The sequence below is a fragment of the Silurus aristotelis genome (assembly GCF_946808225.1).
Source record: "Silurus aristotelis genome assembly, chromosome: 14".
Lineage (NCBI taxonomy): Eukaryota > Metazoa > Chordata > Actinopteri > Siluriformes > Siluridae > Silurus > Silurus aristotelis.
In genome coordinates, this window is record NC_139587.1 from 29,077,870 (window position 1) to 29,097,869 (window position 20,000).

At 44.9% G+C, this 20,000-nt stretch overlaps 2 protein-coding genes across 2 annotated transcripts in view; one reads left to right on the plus strand and one right to left on the minus strand.

The window, feature by feature from the left end:
- Nucleotides 1-11,179: 11,179 nt before the first annotated feature.
- Nucleotides 11,180-18,329, minus strand: cUnh11orf24 (chromosome Un C11orf24 homolog). The gene is made up of 4 exons (XM_083561777.1): nt 17,907-18,329; nt 15,549-15,727; nt 14,232-14,345; nt 11,180-13,432 (listed from the first exon to the last, which is right to left on the minus strand). Exons 2-4 carry the CDS (start codon nt 15,676-15,678, stop codon nt 12,306-12,308), a joined length of 1,371 nt encoding a protein of 456 aa, XP_083417903.1. The 5' UTR covers nt 15,679-15,727; nt 17,907-18,329; the 3' UTR covers nt 11,180-12,305.
- A 406-nt stretch (nt 18,330-18,735) lies between these two features.
- ap3s2 (adaptor related protein complex 3 subunit sigma 2) overlaps nt 18,736-20,000 on the plus strand; it is a 2,578-nt gene continuing 1,313 nt past the window's right edge. Inside the window, exons 1-3 of the mRNA XM_083561305.1 lie at nt 18,736-18,982; nt 19,187-19,278; nt 19,504-19,615. Of these exons, the coding sequence (XP_083417431.1) occupies nt 18,914-18,982; nt 19,187-19,278; nt 19,504-19,615 (273 nt within the window). The 5' untranslated portion in view covers nt 18,736-18,913. The remainder of the gene's footprint in view (nt 18,983-19,186; nt 19,279-19,503; nt 19,616-20,000) is intronic.

The following is a 20,000-nucleotide window of genomic DNA, read 5'->3' on the forward strand; positions in this document are numbered from 1 at the left end:
TTCTCTCTCCTCTTACACACTCCTCTCTCCTCTCACACACTCCTCACACACTCCTCTCTCCCCTCACACACGCCTCTCTCCCCTCACACACTCCTCTCTCCTCTCACACACTCCTCACACACTCCTCACACACTCCTCTCTCCTCTTACTCCACTCCTCTCACACACTCCTCTCTCCTCTCAGACACTCCACTCCTCTCACACACTCCACTCCTCTCACACACTCCTCTCTCCTCTCACACACTCCTCACACACTCCTCACACACTCCTCACACACTCCTCTCTCCTCTCACACATTCCTCACACACTCCTCTCTCCTCTCACTCCACTCCTCTCACACACTCCTCTCTCCTCTCACACACTCCTCTCTCCTCTCACACACTCCACTCCTCTCACACACTCCACTCCTCTCACACACTCCTCTCTCCTCTCACACACTCCACTCTTCTCTTACACACTCCTCTCATACACTCCTCTCTCCTCTCACACACTCCTCTCTCCTCTCACTCCACTCCTCTCACACACTCCTCTCTCCTCTCACACACTCCTCTCTCCTCTCACACACTCCACTCTTCTCTTACACACTCCTCTCATACACTCCTCTCTCCTCTCACACACTCCACTCTTCTCTTACACACTCCTCTCACACACTTCTCTCTCCTCTCACACACTCCTCTCTCCTCTCACACACTCCTCTCTTCTCTCACACACACTCTTCTCTCCTCTCACACACTCCTCTCTCCTCTCACTCCACTCCTCTCACACACTCCTCTCTCCTCTCACACACTCCACTCTTCTCTTACACACTCCTCTCACACACTTCTCTCTCCTCTCACACACTCCTCTCTCCTCTCACACACTCCTCTCTTCTCTCACACACACTCTTCTCTCCTCTCACACACTCCTCTCTCCTCTCACTCCACTCCTCTCACACACTCCTCTCTCCTCTCACACACTCCTCTCTCCTCTCACACACTCCTCTCTCCTCTCACACACTCCACTCTTCTCTTACACACTCCTCTCATACACTCCTCTCTCCTCTCACACACTCCTCTCTCCTCTCACACACTCCACTCTTCTCTTACACACTCCTCTCACACACTTCTCTCTCCTCTCACACACTCCTCTCTCCTCTCACACACTCCTCTCTTCTCTCACACACACTCTTCTCTCCTCTCACACACTCCTCTCTCCTCTCACTCCACTCCTCTCACACACTCCTCTCTCCTCTCACACACTCCTCTCTCCTCTCACACACTCCACTCTTCTCTTACACACTCCTCTCATACACTCCTCTCTCCTCTCACACACTCCTCTCTCCTCTCACACACTCCTCTCTCCTCTCACACACTCCTCTCACACACTCCTCTCTCCTCTCACACACTCCTCTCTCCTCTCACACACTCCTCTCTTCTCTCACACACACTCTTCTCTCCTCTCACACCGCCACACACTCTCCACCAGTCTGTGTTTGTTTGTTAGTTTGTTTGTTTGTGAACATTTTTTTTGTTTGGTTATAATTTCAATTTAAATGTAGTGAGACACAGAGAGAGAGAGAGAGAGAGAGAGAGAGAGAGAGAGAGAAAGAGAGAGAATAAAAATGAGAGTAAAATACTATCTGACAGACAGACAAAGTTAAGGGAAAGAGAGACAGACAAAAAGAAAACAAGGACAGACAGACAGGCAGATAAACAGACAGAAAGACAGACAGAGTGAAGACAGATGTGGAGTATTTGAGTTTTGTAAAAAGTGTAAAATGAGAGGTATTAATATTATTACTGGAATATTCCTGATCTATAATAAATAAACAGTGTGTTAGGGTGTGTGTTTGTGCATGTGTGTGTAAGGGTGTGTGTGAGGTTGTGAGCTTGTTGTGTATGAGTGTGTGTGTGTGTGTGTGTGTGTGTGTGTGTGTGTGTGTGTGTGTGTGTGTGTGTGTGTGTGTGAGGTTGTGAGCTTGTTGTGTATGAGTGTGTGTGTGTGTGTGTGTGTGTGTGTGTGTGTGTGTGTGTGTGTGTGTGTGTGTGTGAGTAAGGGTGTTTGTGTGAGTGTGTGTGTGTGTGTGTGAAGGTGTGTGTGTGTGTGTGTGTGTGAGAGGGTGAGTGTGTTTGTGTGTGTGTGTGAGGGTGTTTGCATGTGTGTGTAAGTGTGTGTGAGTGTGTGTGTGTAAGGGTGTTTGTGTGAGTGTGTGAGAGTGTGTGTGATGGTGTTTGTGTGTGAGTGTGTGTGTATGGGTGTTTGTGTTTGCATGTAACGGTGTGTAAGTGTGTGTCTGTGTGTGTGTGTGTGTGTGTGTGTGTGTGTGTGTGTGTGTGTGTGTGACTGTTCAATGTAATATCACATTTATACTGCACATAAACAGATTTCCTTTGTCTCTCATAAATCACACCTACACTCCCTACACAGGCCACACCCTCAGCAGTTCACTGGTTTGTTACACACTGTCACACTGATGCACCTCCATGTCCTGATCATCAGGTGTTCCTCAGCAGTGGCTCAGGGGGTGTGGCCTAGTGTATGGGGGTGGGCTTTATTCCAGAAATAATTCTGATAAGAATAAACATGATGCTGCTCTGGAGGAATAATTCAGATGATGATGGCTGGACAATTTCCACACCTCAGCTTTAGGACATTTGGGTCCAGAGAAACTCGATGAACATTTTTTCAAAACACAAAACATCATTAGAAGAAACCCATAAAAAGAACAAAGCCGTTAAACAGGAAAAAACATCCACGAGAAGCCGCTTTATGGAGATTGGAGTGCAGCTGAGAGGTTCAAGTCCAACAGTACGTGTGTGTGTGTGTGTGTGTGTGTGTGTGTGTGTGTGTGTGTGTGAAAGCTGGTTTTACAGTCACCTGCACAGTTACTGGCCAGCGGCATTCGCTTTGATCCCCCAGACCTCCATCCGCAAATAAAACCTCGACTCGCTCGATATTACGCTCCAGAAAACACCCTGAGCATCCAAAATACCTCTCCCATAACACACACCATCTGGAGCAGGACGGCGCACAAACAAAGGGCTTGTGTTCCGCAGCTCGCTGTTTCTCATACACTTACACCTCCACTCTCGCCTCCACTTACACCAACACTTACACCTCCACTCTCGCCTCCACTTACACCAACACTTACACCTCCACTCTCGCCTTCACTTACACCACCACTTACACCTCCACTCTCGCCTTCACTTACACCACCACTTACACCTCCACTCTCGCCTTCACTTACACCACCACTTACACCTCCACTCTCGCCTTCACTTACACCAACACTTACACCTCCACTCTCGCCTCCACTTACACCAACACTTACACCTCCACTCTCGCCTCCACTTACACCAACACTTACACCTCCACTCTCGCCTCCACTTACACCAACACTTACACCTCCACTCTCGCCTCCACTTACACCAACACTTACACCTCCACTCTCGCCTCCACTTACACCACCACTTACACCTCCACTCTCGCCTCCACTTACACCAACACTTACACCTCCACTCTCGCCTCCACTTACACCAACACTTACACCTCCACTCTCGCCTCCACTTACACCACCACTTACACCTCCACTCTCGCCTTCACTTACACCACCACTTACACCTCCACTCTCGCCTCCACTTACACCAACACTTACACCTCCACTCTCGCCTGCACTTACACCACCACTTACACCACTTACACCTCCACTCTCGCCTTCACTTACACCAACACTTACACCTCCACTCTCGCCTCCACTTACACCAACACTTACACCTCCACTCTCGCCTCCACTTACACCAACACTTACACCTCCACTCTCGCCTCCACTTACACCAACACTTACACCTCCACTCTCGCCTCCACTTACACCACCACTTACACCTCCACTCTCGCCTTCACTTACACCACCACTTACACCTCCACTCTCGCCTCCACTTACACCAACACTTACACCTCCACTCTCGCCTCCACTTACACCAACACTTACACCTCCACTCTCGCCTCCACTTACACCACCACTTACACCTCCACTCTCGCCTTCACTTACACCACCACTTACACCACTTACACCTCCACTCTCGCCTTCACTTACACCAACACTTACACCTCCACTCTCGCCTCCACTTACACCACCACTTACACCTCCACTCTCGCCTCCACTTACACCAACACTTACACCTCCACTCTCGCCTCCACTTACACCACCACTTACACCTCCACTCTCGCCTTCACTTACACCACCACTCTCGCCTCCACTTACACCACCACTTACACCTCCACTCTCGCCTTCACTTACACCACCACTTACACCACTTACACCTCCACTCTCGCCTCCACTTACACCCCAACACCTCCACTTACACCACCAACACCTCCACTTACACCACCAACACCTCCACTCTCACCTGCACTTACACCACCAACACCTCCACTTACACCACCAACACCTCCACTCTCGCCTCCACTTACACCACCAACACCTCCACTCTCACAACCAACACCTCCACTCTCGCCTCCACTTACACCACCAACACCTCCACTCTCACAACCAACACCTCCACTCTCGCCTCCACTTACACCACCAACACCTCCACTCTCACCTGCACTTACACCACCAACACCTCCACTTACACCACCAACACCTCCACTCTCGCCTCCACTTACACCACCAACACCTCCACTCTCACAACCAAAACCTCCACTCTCGCCTCCACTTACACCACCAACACCTCCACTCTCGCCTCCACTTACACCACCAACACCTCCACTCTCACAACCAACACCTCCACTCTCGCCTCCACTTACACCACCAACACCTCCACTCTCGCTTCCACTTACACCACCACTTACACCACCAACACCTCCACTCTCACCTTCACTTACACCACCAACACCTCCACTTACACCACCAACACCTCCACTCTCACCTTCACTTACACCACCAACACCTCCACTTACACCATCAACACCTCCACTCTCACCTTCACTTACACCACCAACACCTCCACTTACACCACCAACACCTCCACTCTCACCTCCACTTACACCACCAAAACCTCCACTCTCGCCTTCACTTACACCACCACTTACACCACTTACACCTCCACTCTCGCCTCCACTTACACCCCAACACCTCCACTTACAACACCAACACCAACACTTACACCACCAACACCTCCACTCTCACCTCCACTTACACCACCAACACCTCCACTTACACCACCAACACCTCCACTCTCGCCTCCACTTACACCACCAACACCTCCACTCTCACAACCAACACCTCCACTCTCGCCTCCACTTACACCACCAACACCTCCACTCTCACCTGCACTTACACCACCAACACCTCCACTTACACCACCAACACCTCCACTCTCGCCTCCACTTACACCACCAACACCTCCACTCTCACAACCAAAACCTCCACTCTCGCCTCCACTTACACCACCAACACCTCCACTCTCGCCTCCACTTACACCACCAACACCTCCACTCTCACAACCAACACCTCCACTCTCGCCTCCACTTACACCACCAACACCTCCACTCTCGCTTCCACTTACACCACCACTTACACCACCAACACCTCCACTCTCACCTTCACTTACACCACCAACACCTCCACTTACACTACCAACACCTCCACTCTCACCTTCACTTACACCACCAACACCTCCACTTACACCATCAACACCTCCACTCTCACCTTCAATTACACCACCAACACCTCCACTTACACCACCAACACCTCCACTCTCACCTTCACTTACACCACCAACACCTCCACTTACATCACCAACACCTCCACTCTCACCTTCACTTACACCACCAACACCTCCACTTACACCACCAACACCTCCACTCTCACCTTCACTTACACCACCAACACCTCCACTTACACCATCAACACATCCACTCTCACCTTCACTTACACCACCAACACCTCCACTCTCACCCTTACTTACACCACCAACACCTCCACTTACACCACCAACACCTCCACTTTTACCTTCACTTACACCACCAACACCTCCACTTACACCATCAACACATCCACTCTCACCTTCACTTACACCACCAACACCTCCACTCTCACCTTCACTTACACCACCAACACCTCCACTTACACCATCAACACATCCACTCTCACCTTCACTTACACCACCAACACCTCCACTCTCACCTCCACTTACACCACCAACACCTCCACTTACACCACCAACACCTCCACTCTCACCTCCACTTACACCACCAACAACTCCACTTACACCACCAACACCTCCACTCTCACCTCCACTTACACCACCCAACACCTCCACTCTCGCCTCCACTTACACCACCAACACCTCCACTTACACCACCAACACCTCCACTCTCACCTTCACTTACACCACCAACACCTCCACTTACACCACCAACACCTCCACTTACACCACCAACAACTCCACTTACACCACCAACACCTTTACTCTCACCTTCACTTACACCACCAACACCTCTACTTACACCACCAACACCGCCACTCTCACCTCCACTTACACCACCAACACCTCCACTCTCACCTTCACTTACACCACCAACACCTCCACTTACACCACCAACACCTCCACTCTCACCTTCACTTACACCACCAACACCTCCACTGTCACCACCAACACCTCCACTTACATCACCAACACCTCCACTCTCACCTTCACTTACACCACCAACACCTCCACTTACACCATCAACACCTCCACTCTCACCTTCACTTACACCACCAACACCTCCACTTACACCACCAACACCTCCACTCTCACCTTCACTTACACCACCAACACCTCCACTTACACCATCAACACATCCACTCTCACCTTCACTTACACCACCAACACCTCCACTCTCACCTTCACTTACACCACCAACACCTCCCCTCTCACCTTCACTTACACCACCAACACCTCCACTTACACCATCAACACATCCACTCTCACCTTCACTTACACCACCAACACCTCCACTCTCACCTTCACTTACACCACCAACACCTCCACTTACACCACCAACACCTCCACTCTCACCTTTACTTACACCACCAACACCTCCACTTACACCACCAACACCTCCACTCTCACCTTCACTTACACCACCAACACCTCCACTTACACCATCAACACCTCCACTCTCACCTTCACTTACACCACCAACACCTCCACTTACACCACCAACACCTCCACTCTCACCTTCACTTACACCACCAACACCTCCACTTACACCACCAACACCTCCACTCTCACCTTCACTTACACCACCAACACCTCCCCTCTCACCTTCACTTACACCACCAACACCTCCACTTACACCATCAACACATCCACTCTCACCTTCACTTACACCACCAACACCTCCACTCTCACCTTCACTTACACCACCAACACCTCCACTTACACCACCAACACCTCCACTCTCACCTTCACTTACACCACCAACACCTCCACTTACATCACCAACACCTCCACTCTCACCTTCACTTACACCACCAACACCTCCACTTACACCATCAACACCTCCACTCTCACCCTGACTTACACCACCAACACCTCCACTTACACCAACAACACCTCCACTCTCACCTTCACTTACACCACCAACACCTCCACTTACACCACCAACACCTCCACTCTCACCTTCACTTACACCACCAACACCTCCACTTACACCACCAACACCTCCACTCTCACCTTCACTTACACCACCAACACCTCCACTCTCACCTCCACTTACACCACCAACACCTCCACTTACACCACCAACACCTCCACTCTCACCTCCACTTACACCACCAACACCTCCACTTACACCACCAACAACTCCACTTACACCACCAACACCTCCACTCTCACCTCCACTTACACCACCAACACCTCCACTCTCGCCTCCCCTTACACCACCAACAACTCCACTTACACCACCAACACCTCCACTCTCACCTTCACTTACACCACCAACACCTCCACTTACACCACCAACACCTCCACTCTCACCTCCACTTATACCACCAACACCTCCACTCTCACCTTCACTTACACCACCAACACCTCCACTTACACCACCAACACCTCCACTCTCACCTTCACTTACATCACCAACACCTCCACTCTCACCTCCACTTACATCACCAACACCTCCACTTACACCATCAACACCTCCACTCTCACCTTCACTTACACCACCAACACCTCCACTTACACCACCAACACCTCCACTCTCACCTTCACTTACACCACCAACACCTCCACTTACACCATCAACACATCCACTCTCACCTTCACTTACACCACCAACACCTCCACTCTCACCTTCACTTACACCACCAACACCTCCACTTACACCACCAACACCTCCACTTACACCACCAACAACTCCACTTACACCACCAACAACTCCACTTACACCACCAACACCTCCACTTTCACCTTCACTTACACCACCAACACCTCCACTTACACCACCAACACCTCCACTCTCACCTCCACTTACACCACCAACACCTCCACTCTCACCTTCACTTACACCACCAACACCTCCACTCTCACCTTCACTTACACCACCAACACCTCCACTTACACCACCAACACCTCCACTCTCGCCTTCACTTACACCCCCAACACCTCCACTTACACCACCAACACCTCCACTCTCACCTCCACTTACATCACCAACACCTCCACTTACACCACCAACACCTCCACTCTCGCCTCCACTTACACCCCTAACACCTCCACTTACACCACCAACACCTCCACTTACACCACCAACACCTCCACTCTCACCTCCACTTACACCACCAACACCTCCACTTACAACACCAACACCTTCACTCTCACCTCCACTTACACCACCAACACCTCCACTCTCACCTCCACTTACACCCCCAACACCTCCACTTACATCACCAACACCTTCACTCTCACCTTCACTTACACCACCAACACCTCCACTCTCACCTCCACTTACACCCCCAACACCTCCACTTACACCACCAACACCTCCACTCTCGCCTCCACTTACACCCCCAACACCTCCACTTACACCACCAACACCTCCACTTACACCATCAACACCTCCACTTACACCACCAACACCTCCACTCTCACCTCCACTTACACCACCAACACCTTCACTTACACCACCAACACCTCCACTCTCGCCTCCACTTACACCACCAACACCTCCACTGTCACCACCAACACCTCCACTTACACCACCAACACCTCCACTTACACCACCAACACCTCCACACGCGATGTGGAGAGAAATGGAGAGATAGAGAGATGGAGTGCAACTGAAATTTTAATGTTTTTCTTTAATGTGTTTTTTTTGTAACATTGTCTTTCTCTCTTCCTTTTTAAAAACAAAGTTTGTAATAAAAATCTAAAGCTATAAACTCCAAACTTCCTGTGTGGAGGCTCCACCCCTTTTATCCTGTACCTCTGATTAAACACATGCATTACCCTCTGCCCCCTGATGAGATCATTATTTATTTAAAAGGTGTCCAGCAGTTTCCTCCACCAGCACTTTTATCTTCCCCAATTAAAGTTGAACAAATGAGACACACACACACACACACACACACACACACACACACACACACACACACACACACGTCCAGAAAGCAGTTAGTTTGATACAGATGTGGAGGTCCTGATTAAACCACTGAGACTCACCAAACTCCTGATCTGTATAAACACATCAGATACAACAAACACTCCCATCTCATATCTCAAATATCACTCCATTATCACAAATATCACTCCATTATCACAAATATCACTCCATTATCACAAATATCACTCCATTATCACAAATATCACTCCAGTATCACAAATATCACTCTATTATCTCAAATATCACTCCATTATCTCAAATATCACGCCATTATCACAAATATCACGCCATTATCACAAATATCACTCCATTATCACAAATATCACTCCAGTATCACAAATATCACTCTATTATCTCAAATATCACTCCATTATCTCAAATATCACGCCATTATCACAAATATCACGCCATTATCACAAATATCACTCCATTATCAAATATCACTCCATTATCACAAATATCACTCCATTATCACAAATATCACTCCATTATCACAAATATCACTCCAGTATCACAAATATCACTCCATTATCACAAATATCACTCCATTATCTCAAATATCACTCCATTATCACAAATATCACTCCATTATCTCAAATATCACTCCATTATCACAAATATCACTCCAGTATCTCAAATATCACTCCATTATCTCAAATATCACTCCATTATCACAAATATCACTCCATTATCACAAATATCACTTCATTATCTCAAATATCACTCCATTATCACAAATATCACTCCATTATCACAAATATCACTCCATTATCTCAAATATCACTCCATTATCTCAAATATCACTTCATTATCACAAATATCACTCCAGTATCTCAAATATCACTCCATTATCTCAAATATCACTCCATTATCACAAATATCACTCCATTATCTCAAATATCACTCCATTATCACAAATATCACTCCATTATCTCAAATATCACTCCATTATCTCAAATATCACTCCATTATCACAAATATCACTCCATTATCACAAATATCACTCCATTATCACAAATATCACTCCATTATCACAAATATCACTCCATTCACACATCTTTAAACTCAGTCTCAGATCTGCTCCCATTAGAAATGATTAATAAATAACAAGCATTTGGCAGATGCCCGTATCCAGAGTGACCTATAATGATCTCATCTATACACCTGAGCAGGTGAGGATTAGGGGCTTGACGCAGAAGCCCAACACTGGCAGCTTGGTGGTGCTGAGATTTGAACTCATGACCTTTTGATCTGAAGTTGAACATCTTAAACAGTGAGCCACCACTTTTCTTATACCTCCATATAAAACACTCAGCTCCTGAACAATCTCAGGAACTTTCAGGTGATGTTTTTCTTATTGAGGAAAAAGTCATTAAATTACTTTCTATTCAGATTTTCTGTAAAAATAAAAGATGAATCAGTGAGGGAGAGGATGGTGACGTGAGTTTAACACGTGCTGGCGTTAAATACGAACACATCAGATTTCCTGTGATCCCTAATCATTTCTAAATGTATTTTAATTATTTTTAAGACACACACACACACACACACACCGTTTGTTCTTTGTTTATTAATTATATATTTTTTTCTGCAAAGTAAACAATCATTATTTTCCAAAGTGCATTATCAAATATTACTTTTTTTATTTGGCACGAAAACAAACATCTGCGAACAATCCTGAAACACTCCGCTGTATTACTGCATTATAATAATAATAATAATAATAATAATAATAATAATAATAGTAGTGGAGTTCCCTGGACAGACACGGCGTCTGATGGCTCTACACTTCCCTTGGCTTGATCTTTATGTGCTTCAGTGCCTCAGTGGCTGTTTTGGCTTTGTTCAGGATCCAAAGAGCAGAAAATCATATAAAAATAAAGGCCTGGATGAAAAAGTGGTTCAAGTTAAACATCATAAACATCATGAAAGTGCAGAAGATGCGACTGGAACCCTGACTGTTAGTTCCTCGTTACAGACTGGACGTCAGCGCTGGAAGACTAAAAGAACAGGAGGAAACGAGGATAATGGGATTTTAAACGTCGTCTCTTTCAGCTGGCGTTAACGGAGTTACAGTAACACTTCATCTGCATAGAGAAAATATACTGAGATTCATCGGTGGAAAAAATCAAACATTCACTAAAAACCTCAGGAAACCCAAAGAGTCGTCTCGCTGAGGAAGACGTTCATCTCCACACACACTTGTGGTTTTTCCTCTTTTCTCCGTTCTGTTGCTTATCTTTCGCTTTTACTGTGTTTTTATTTTTAAAGTTCTTTATATTTTTTCTCTTTACTTTGTTTTATTTCCTTTTTTATTTCATCAGTTTTTACTTATTTATATTATTTAATTCTTTATTTTTGCACTTTTTTTGTGTAAATTTTGTTTTCTCTTTTGATTTGCTTATTTTTCTTTTGGTCTCAACTGATTTGGTCTTTTTCTGTTTATTAAATGTTTTACCCAATTCACCGCTTCCACTGTGTGTGTGTGTGTGTGTGTGTGTGTGTGTGTGTGTGTGTGTGTGTGTGTGTGTGTGTTCACGGCTCCTGATGATGAAGACTTGGGAAATTAGTTTGGCTGAAAAGAATAAGATAAAGTTTGTATTGAGACGAGACGAGACGAGACGAGGTGAGAAGAGACGAGGCGAGAAGAGTTGAGGTGAGAAGAGACGAGGTGAGTCAGAGCCCCGAGTCGGCGTACATGCCGTTAATGAGATAGTCCATCTGCGTGTAGCCCCGCCTCTTATAGCTCTCATAGGCGTGTCTAAGGAAGAGGATGACTGTGACGATGAAGAAGAGCAGGCCAAAGATCAGCACAGCGATCAAAGAGCTGGTGTTCACCACATGACCCACCAGCTCTCCTCCAGCTGTGTCCACTTTGGCTTTGTCCTGATCTGAGGTAACATCAGCGACTCTGAGGGTGGTTGTGGTATTGGTTTGAGGGGGTGGAGGGGTGGACAGGGTGACAGAGGGCAAAAATGGGGGTGCAGTGGATGGAGGATGTGTTGGTGGGGGTGATGGTGTGGAAGATGTTGGTTGTGTTTGGGTTTTGGATTGAAGTGAGGTAACTTTATTGGTGGTGGTGGGTGTGGTGGTATTGGTGGTTGTTGGGGTAACTGTTGCTATGGTGATGGTGGTTACAGTTGTGGAGTTTGAAGAAAGCACAGGTTTGGCTGAGAAGGTGGTGGTGGAGAGAGAGGTGGAGTTGGGGAGAGAGGTGGAGTTGGGGAGAGAGGTGGAGGTGGTGATGGAGGTGGAGTTGGGGAGAGAGGTGGAGTTGGGGAGAGAGGTGGAGTTGGGGAGAGAGGTGGAGTTGGGGAGAGAGGTGGAGTTGGGGAGAGAGGTGGAGGTGGTGATGGAGGTGGTGATGGAGGTGGTGGTGGAATGTTGGTCAGTTTTGTTCACTTTTTTATTTTGATCTTTAGGAACAGTCAAGGAAATGTTTCCTGCCCCCACAGATGCCACAGGAAGTGGTGGTGAGGTTGGTGTAGGGGCAGAAGGTGTGGCTGAGGGTTGCCCCTGGTGTCCATTATACAGGGTCTTGTTCTGGTCTTCATGCTGCAGGGTCTTGTTCAGGACTTGCCCCAGGTCTGCACTCGGAATGAACATTCTGGTGTTGCTGCCTGCACTGGGGTCTGAAGAGTTACCATCAGCAGCAGGAGGTAGAACAGGGTGAGATACAGGGGCAGCAGAGGCAGACAGCGAGGCAGAAGGGGCAGTTTTTGTTGGAGACACAGGGCTTTCCGGAGAATCTGAAGAGGGACGGGGTGGATCTGCTTTTGCTTCTTTATTCTGAAGTTTTTCTCCTAAAAGCAAAGCATGAAAACGATCAGTGGTATCAGTTAACAGCGCTACAGGATTCTGGATTCTGATTGGTCAGATGTATTGATTATTTTTCTCTAACAGCAGCTCCTGGAATGGTTCACCATAAACTTATTTAAGAGTTTTACTGCAAGACATCAAACCAGTTCCAACAGGAACCAAAGAAACACCTGGTTCTGGAGTATTTTGGAGATCTTATTTAAAACAGTCACAATGGCAACAGTAATTGTTACCGTTTTGACAGCACTGTTATTAATGATGACCAGAATCTACAAATCTCTCTCAAACACACACACACACACACACACACACACACACACAGAGTTATTTCCTTTATACGGTTTTAAAGTCATTGTTTGTGTCACATGTCATCCAATGTAATATTTGTAGCCAATCAGCACTGGTCTGAGCTGCTAGCCCCGCCCCCTAAGGATGATTAGCAGCAGGTAAATGTGTTTATATTTATCACATGAACTTTACAGCACAGTGAATTCTTTCTTCATATACCCCAGGGATGTTAGGAAGCTGGAGTCAGAATGAAGGGTCGGCCATGAAACCGTACCCCTGGAGCACAGAGGGTTAAGGACCTTGCTCAGGGGCCCCAAGGGTGACAGCTTGGTTATACTGAGGCTTGAACCCCCAACCTTCTGATCAGTAACACAGAGTCTTAACCACTGTGCTACCACCTGGATTATACTGCTACACTGAGGGAGGGAAAAGATCAAGAACATTGAAAGTATTACTACCATCACCAACATCACCACCACCACCATTATTCTGTACCCAGTTCCTTGAGGAAGAGATCACAGGTTGTGTTATCATCACAGCTCAGAAATATGCAGGTGGAGTCCTTGTCTGAGAAGAACGCTCGGTTACAGGAATCAGGAACTACAGGACCTGCAAGAGGAACATCAACATTCAGAATACAATCTCATTCATCATGCATCATCTCAGATGTTCTCCTCACATCTCACATCTGTCTGTCTCCCTCTGCACACACACTTTCAATTTTAAGATAAAATTGTATCATAAAGCAGTATAAAATGCAGTGTGTGTGTGTGTGTGTGTGTGTGTGTGTGTTGTATGCTGGAGTGCATGAAGATGTGTATATTTATAGCTAAAATTCCAAACATTTCAGATTTCCAGATGGACACTGCTTTGTGTGTGTGTGTGTGTGTGTGTGTGTGTGTGTGTGTGTGTGTGTGTGTATATATATAAACACTTTCTCTAAATCCTTGTGGTTCTCTAAAGGTCAATTGTGTGGCTTACACACACACACGCACACACATGCGCGCACACACACACACACACACACACACAATCAGACACACACAGAGACACACACACACAGAGACACACACACACAGAGACACACACAGAGACACACACACAGAGACACACACACAGAGACACACACACAGAGACACACACACACAGAGACACACACACAGAGACACACACACAGCGACACAGACACAATCAGACACAATCAGACACACACAGACACACACAGACACAATCAGACACACACAGACACAATCAGACACACACAGACACAATCAGACACACACACACAGACGATGCCAAGACGATGTGTGTGGGCCAATTTATATAAAATAAACACAGGGCTGGTAATGTTCATTAGAAAAAGAGTTCACACACACACACACACACACACACACACACACACACACACACACACACACACACACACACACACCCACAGCCCTTTGATCTTAAATCTGAACCACATGTTCACTCTCTGAGTTTAAAAACCTAAGCATGTGTCTTTACTGGTGTTTTCTCAACATCTGATATTCTACAGACATGTTCAACTATTTCATCTCTCACACACACACACACACACACACACACACACACACACACACACACACACACACACACACACACACACACACACAATCATTTACACATACTTACACAAACATATACACATATGCACATACTTTCACACACAGTCAGTCACACACACACACTCTAATACTCATACACGTGCACTCATACACATACTCTCACAAGCGTGCATTTATAAACACACACACACACACACACACACACAGACAGTAGTGATAAACTCACACTTTGACACAATGCAGTTTTCAGGGTTTGGTGTGGTCTGATTGGCTACAATCTTCACCATGCTGCTGACATCACACACACACACACTCCACAGCAACACCTGCACCACATGGTGGAGCTTCATGATCATGATGATGCCTCAGTCAGGCAGAGGAAGTGACCATTACACACCCTGAAACCTGCAGAACAAACAAACAAACACACACACACACACACACACACACACACGTCATATAGAGTTCATGATCTGCGCTACAGCACCATCTAGTGGTGGACAATAAACATTGCTGCTGAGATCCTGATTGGTCAGGTGGTGATGATTCGGTCTCTAGAACAGTAGACATAAATATACATTTAAAAACAAGCCTACTATCACTGTACATTAATACTGAAGAATCCAAACTATGAAAGAAAACATCTGGAATCCTAAAGTAAACTAAAATGTGTTAAAGAATCCAGAATATGTTTTATACTTTAGATTCTCCAAAGTATCTCCATGTAGCTGTGATTGCTGCTCAGCAAGCTCCTGGCGTTCTCTCATCAGATTTACTGGGTGTCACCTGAAATGGGTTTAAGGTCACAGGTGTGTCTTATCAAAAGTTCAATGGTGACATTTTTGCCTCCTTTATGTGCTTTAGAGCATCAGTTGTCTTGTGCAGAGGAAAGTGTGAGTCAATAATCCTATTAGTGTTTCTACATCTGCTGTACAAATCCATATTATGGTGAGAAACACTCATTTAAAGAAAGAGAAAAGATCCATCATTACTTTACAAAATGAAAATCAGTCAATCCCAAACATCTCAACAACCTTGAATGTATCCCCAGGTGCAGTCTCCAAAACCATCAAACGCTATGATGAAACAGGCTCTCATGAGGACTGTTCCAGAAAAGAAGCAAGAGCTACCTCTGCTGCAGAAGATAAGTTTATTACAATCACCAGCCTCAAAAACTGCCAGTTTAGATACATTATTTTGGGAGAAGATATATTTCAACACCCACTGTTCTTCCCACTGACTTCATGGTCGGATTGCAGCAAAGAAAAGAACAGAAGAACAACAAGCAGAAGATACTTTCTTGGGCCGAGAAACACAAGGAATGGACATTAGATAAGTGGAAAACTGTCTTTTGCTCTGTAGTCCAAAGATTAGTGGTTAGATTTGTGGTTCTAAGCAGACGAGGTGTGATGCTGCCGAGGTGCTTTCCTGGTGACACTGTTGGTGATTTAGTCCAGGTTGAGCACCAGCATGGAGACCACAGCATTCTACTGCAACATGTCATCACATCTGGTTTACACTTAGTGTGAGCATCATTTGATTTCCAACAGAACAACAACCCCAAACACATCTCTAGGTTCTGGAAGAGCTATTTCTTCATGAAGAAGAGTGATGGAGCGCTGCATCAGATGACCTGGGTTCCACAATCTCCACATCTAAAACCAGCTGAGATAGACCAGAGTGAAGAAAAAGCAGCCAACAAGCACTCAACACTCAACAAGGAACTCCTTAAGGTTGTTGGAAACCCATTCCAGGTGAAGACCTCATGAGGCTGATGAGAGAACGCCAGGAGCTTGCTGAGCAGCAATCACAGCTACATGGATATACTTTGGAGAATCTAAAGTATAAAACTCTGGATTTTTAAACTCTGGAAATTCTGGATTCTTTAACACGTTTTGGTTTTCTTCAGGATTCCAGATGTTTTCTTTCATAGTTTGGATTCTTCAGTATTAATGTACAGTGATAGTAGGCTTGTTTTTAAATGTATATTCAAAAAATATAAATTCATTTGAACAGAAAACAAGAAACTCAAATAAACACGACATCAAAATCTGAAAAGAATCTAATACAAAAATAAACAAGTGAAATAAATAAAAAGACAAAGTCAATGTAAATATTGATGATGATGATGATATATTGATGATGATGATGATGATGATGATGATATATTAATGATGATATATTGATGATGATATTGATGATATATTGATGATGATGATGATGATGATATATTGATGATGATGATATATTGATAATGTTGATGATATTGATGATGATATATTGATAATGTTGATGATATTGATGATGATATATTGATAATGTTGATGATATTGATGATGATATATTGATGATGATATATTGATGATGATGATGATGATGATGATATATTGATGATGATATATTGATGATGATGATGATGATATATTGATGATGATGATGATGATATATTAATGATGATATATTGATGATGATGATATATTGATAATGTTGATGATATTGATGATGATATATTGATAATGTTGATGATATTGATGATGATATATTGATAATGTTGATGATATTGATGATATATTAATGATCTCACCCTGATGGAAATCTCCTGAGCTTCATGCGAGTATCTCAGCTGCAATTCCGCAGTGAAATAATAATTTTCTTATAAAAAGTCAGTGATGTATTGATGTGTAGTGGTTATTAAATATTCCTGAGCCCTTTCTCCTGGACAGTATTAACTCTGTGTGAAAGTCTGCTTCGGTCCCTGTAACTCTGAACACTGCGCTAATCTCAGCTAACTGTTAGCATCCTGAACAGCCACGAATAAAGAGTCAAATCAGAAGAGCCATCAGGTTCCTAACAGAGTCGACTCTTTACATTGAGATGACAGAGAAATACAAATATAAGGAAAAAATCAATAAAAATAAAGATTAAAAGTTTCTGATGTGGAGGTTCCTCCACCCCAATCTGACTCTGTTTTAAAGCCCAAATATCACTCCGGTTTTATTTGTATGATATTTCTAGATTTTTTATTTTGTAAATCGACTCTAAGAATCGATTCCCTCTCACAATCGCTTCCTGCAAGTTCCGTGAACAGCCGGACACAAACCCGGAAGCTGAGGATCAGTGTCAGATTAAAAGTCACTTCATGCTGCCCACGTAAATACGCAGGGAATCATGGGAAATTCGCCACGCGATTGAGCGACACAAGTAACCCACAGAAATTATGTAGTATTTTTCTGTATATTATAAATTGTTGTGATCATCATAACGGCAAGTCACTGGTGTGTGATAAACTGCAACACACTACCGAATAGGAAAGAAAATAAATAATAGATTTTATTATTATATTTATTAAATTAAATTATTTATTAATAAAAGATAATTCAACATTTAACAAATGATAAAGTATTTAATCATTTTTCAACAACAACAACAACAAATCCTAATAGTTCTATCGAGATATTTTGTATGAGAGCTTTTATTTTGGCGGTGTGAGAACAGGAAGTGCAGGCTCCGTCATTGATTGTGTTGTGTTCAGGACGCAGAGGCGAATTTTAATTCCGTCCCTCAAAAAAACACAACAAACCTGCTCTCAGGATGATTAAAGCGATTCTGATCTTTAATAATCACGGCAAACCGAGACTCAGCAGATTCTACCAGTATTTCGTAAGTGCGATTTTACAAGCTTTAAATAGTCAATAGGAAACAGCGCGTGCAGCTCATCAGCTGATCCGCTTTGTTTATTTATTTACTTACTTATTTATTATAGTTTTCAAATAAACTTTTCTAAAAATCACTTTAATATTTAATATTCTCAGGGACTTTAACTGCATATCGCGTGTGTGTGTGTGTGTGTGTGTGTGTGTGCAGGCAGAAGACCTGCAGCAGCAGATAATCAGAGAGACGTTTCACTTGGTGTCTAAAAGAGATGATAATGTGTGTAATTTCCTCGAAGGCGGAAGGTAAAATAATAAATAAATAATAAAATTCTCTGTTGTGTACATTTGTAGTAATAATAATAATAATAATAAAAGGTGTAAATGTACAATAAAGAATGAACTCACTGTTACAGCAGCATGAGGGGAAGGTATAGAACAGGGGGCGGGGCCTCTCTTTCTCTCAATTCCTCTCTTTCTCTCTATTGTGGTATTAAATGTGTGTGTGTGTGTGTGTGTGTGTGATTTCAGTCTGATTGGTGGATCGGACTACAAGCTGATCTACAGACATTACGCCACACTGTACTTTGTGTTCTGTGTGGATTCGTCTGAGAGCGAACTCGGAATTCTGGACCTCATTCAGGTAACTCATATCATCATCTCTCCATTTCTCCATCACATCATCACTCCCTTACATCATCACTCCATCACATCAATCACTCCATCACATCAATCACTCCATCACATCGATCACTCCCTCACATCGATCACTCCCTCACATCGATCACTCCCTCACATCGATCACTCCCTCACATCATCACTCCCTCACATCATCACTCCCTCACATCATCACTCCCTCACATCGATCACTCCCTCACATCGATCACTCCCTTACATCGATCACTCCCTTACATCATCACTCCATTACATCGATCACTCCCTCACATCATCACTCCATTACATCGATCACTCCATTACATCGATCACTCCCTCACATCGATCACTCCCTCACATCGATCACTCCCTCA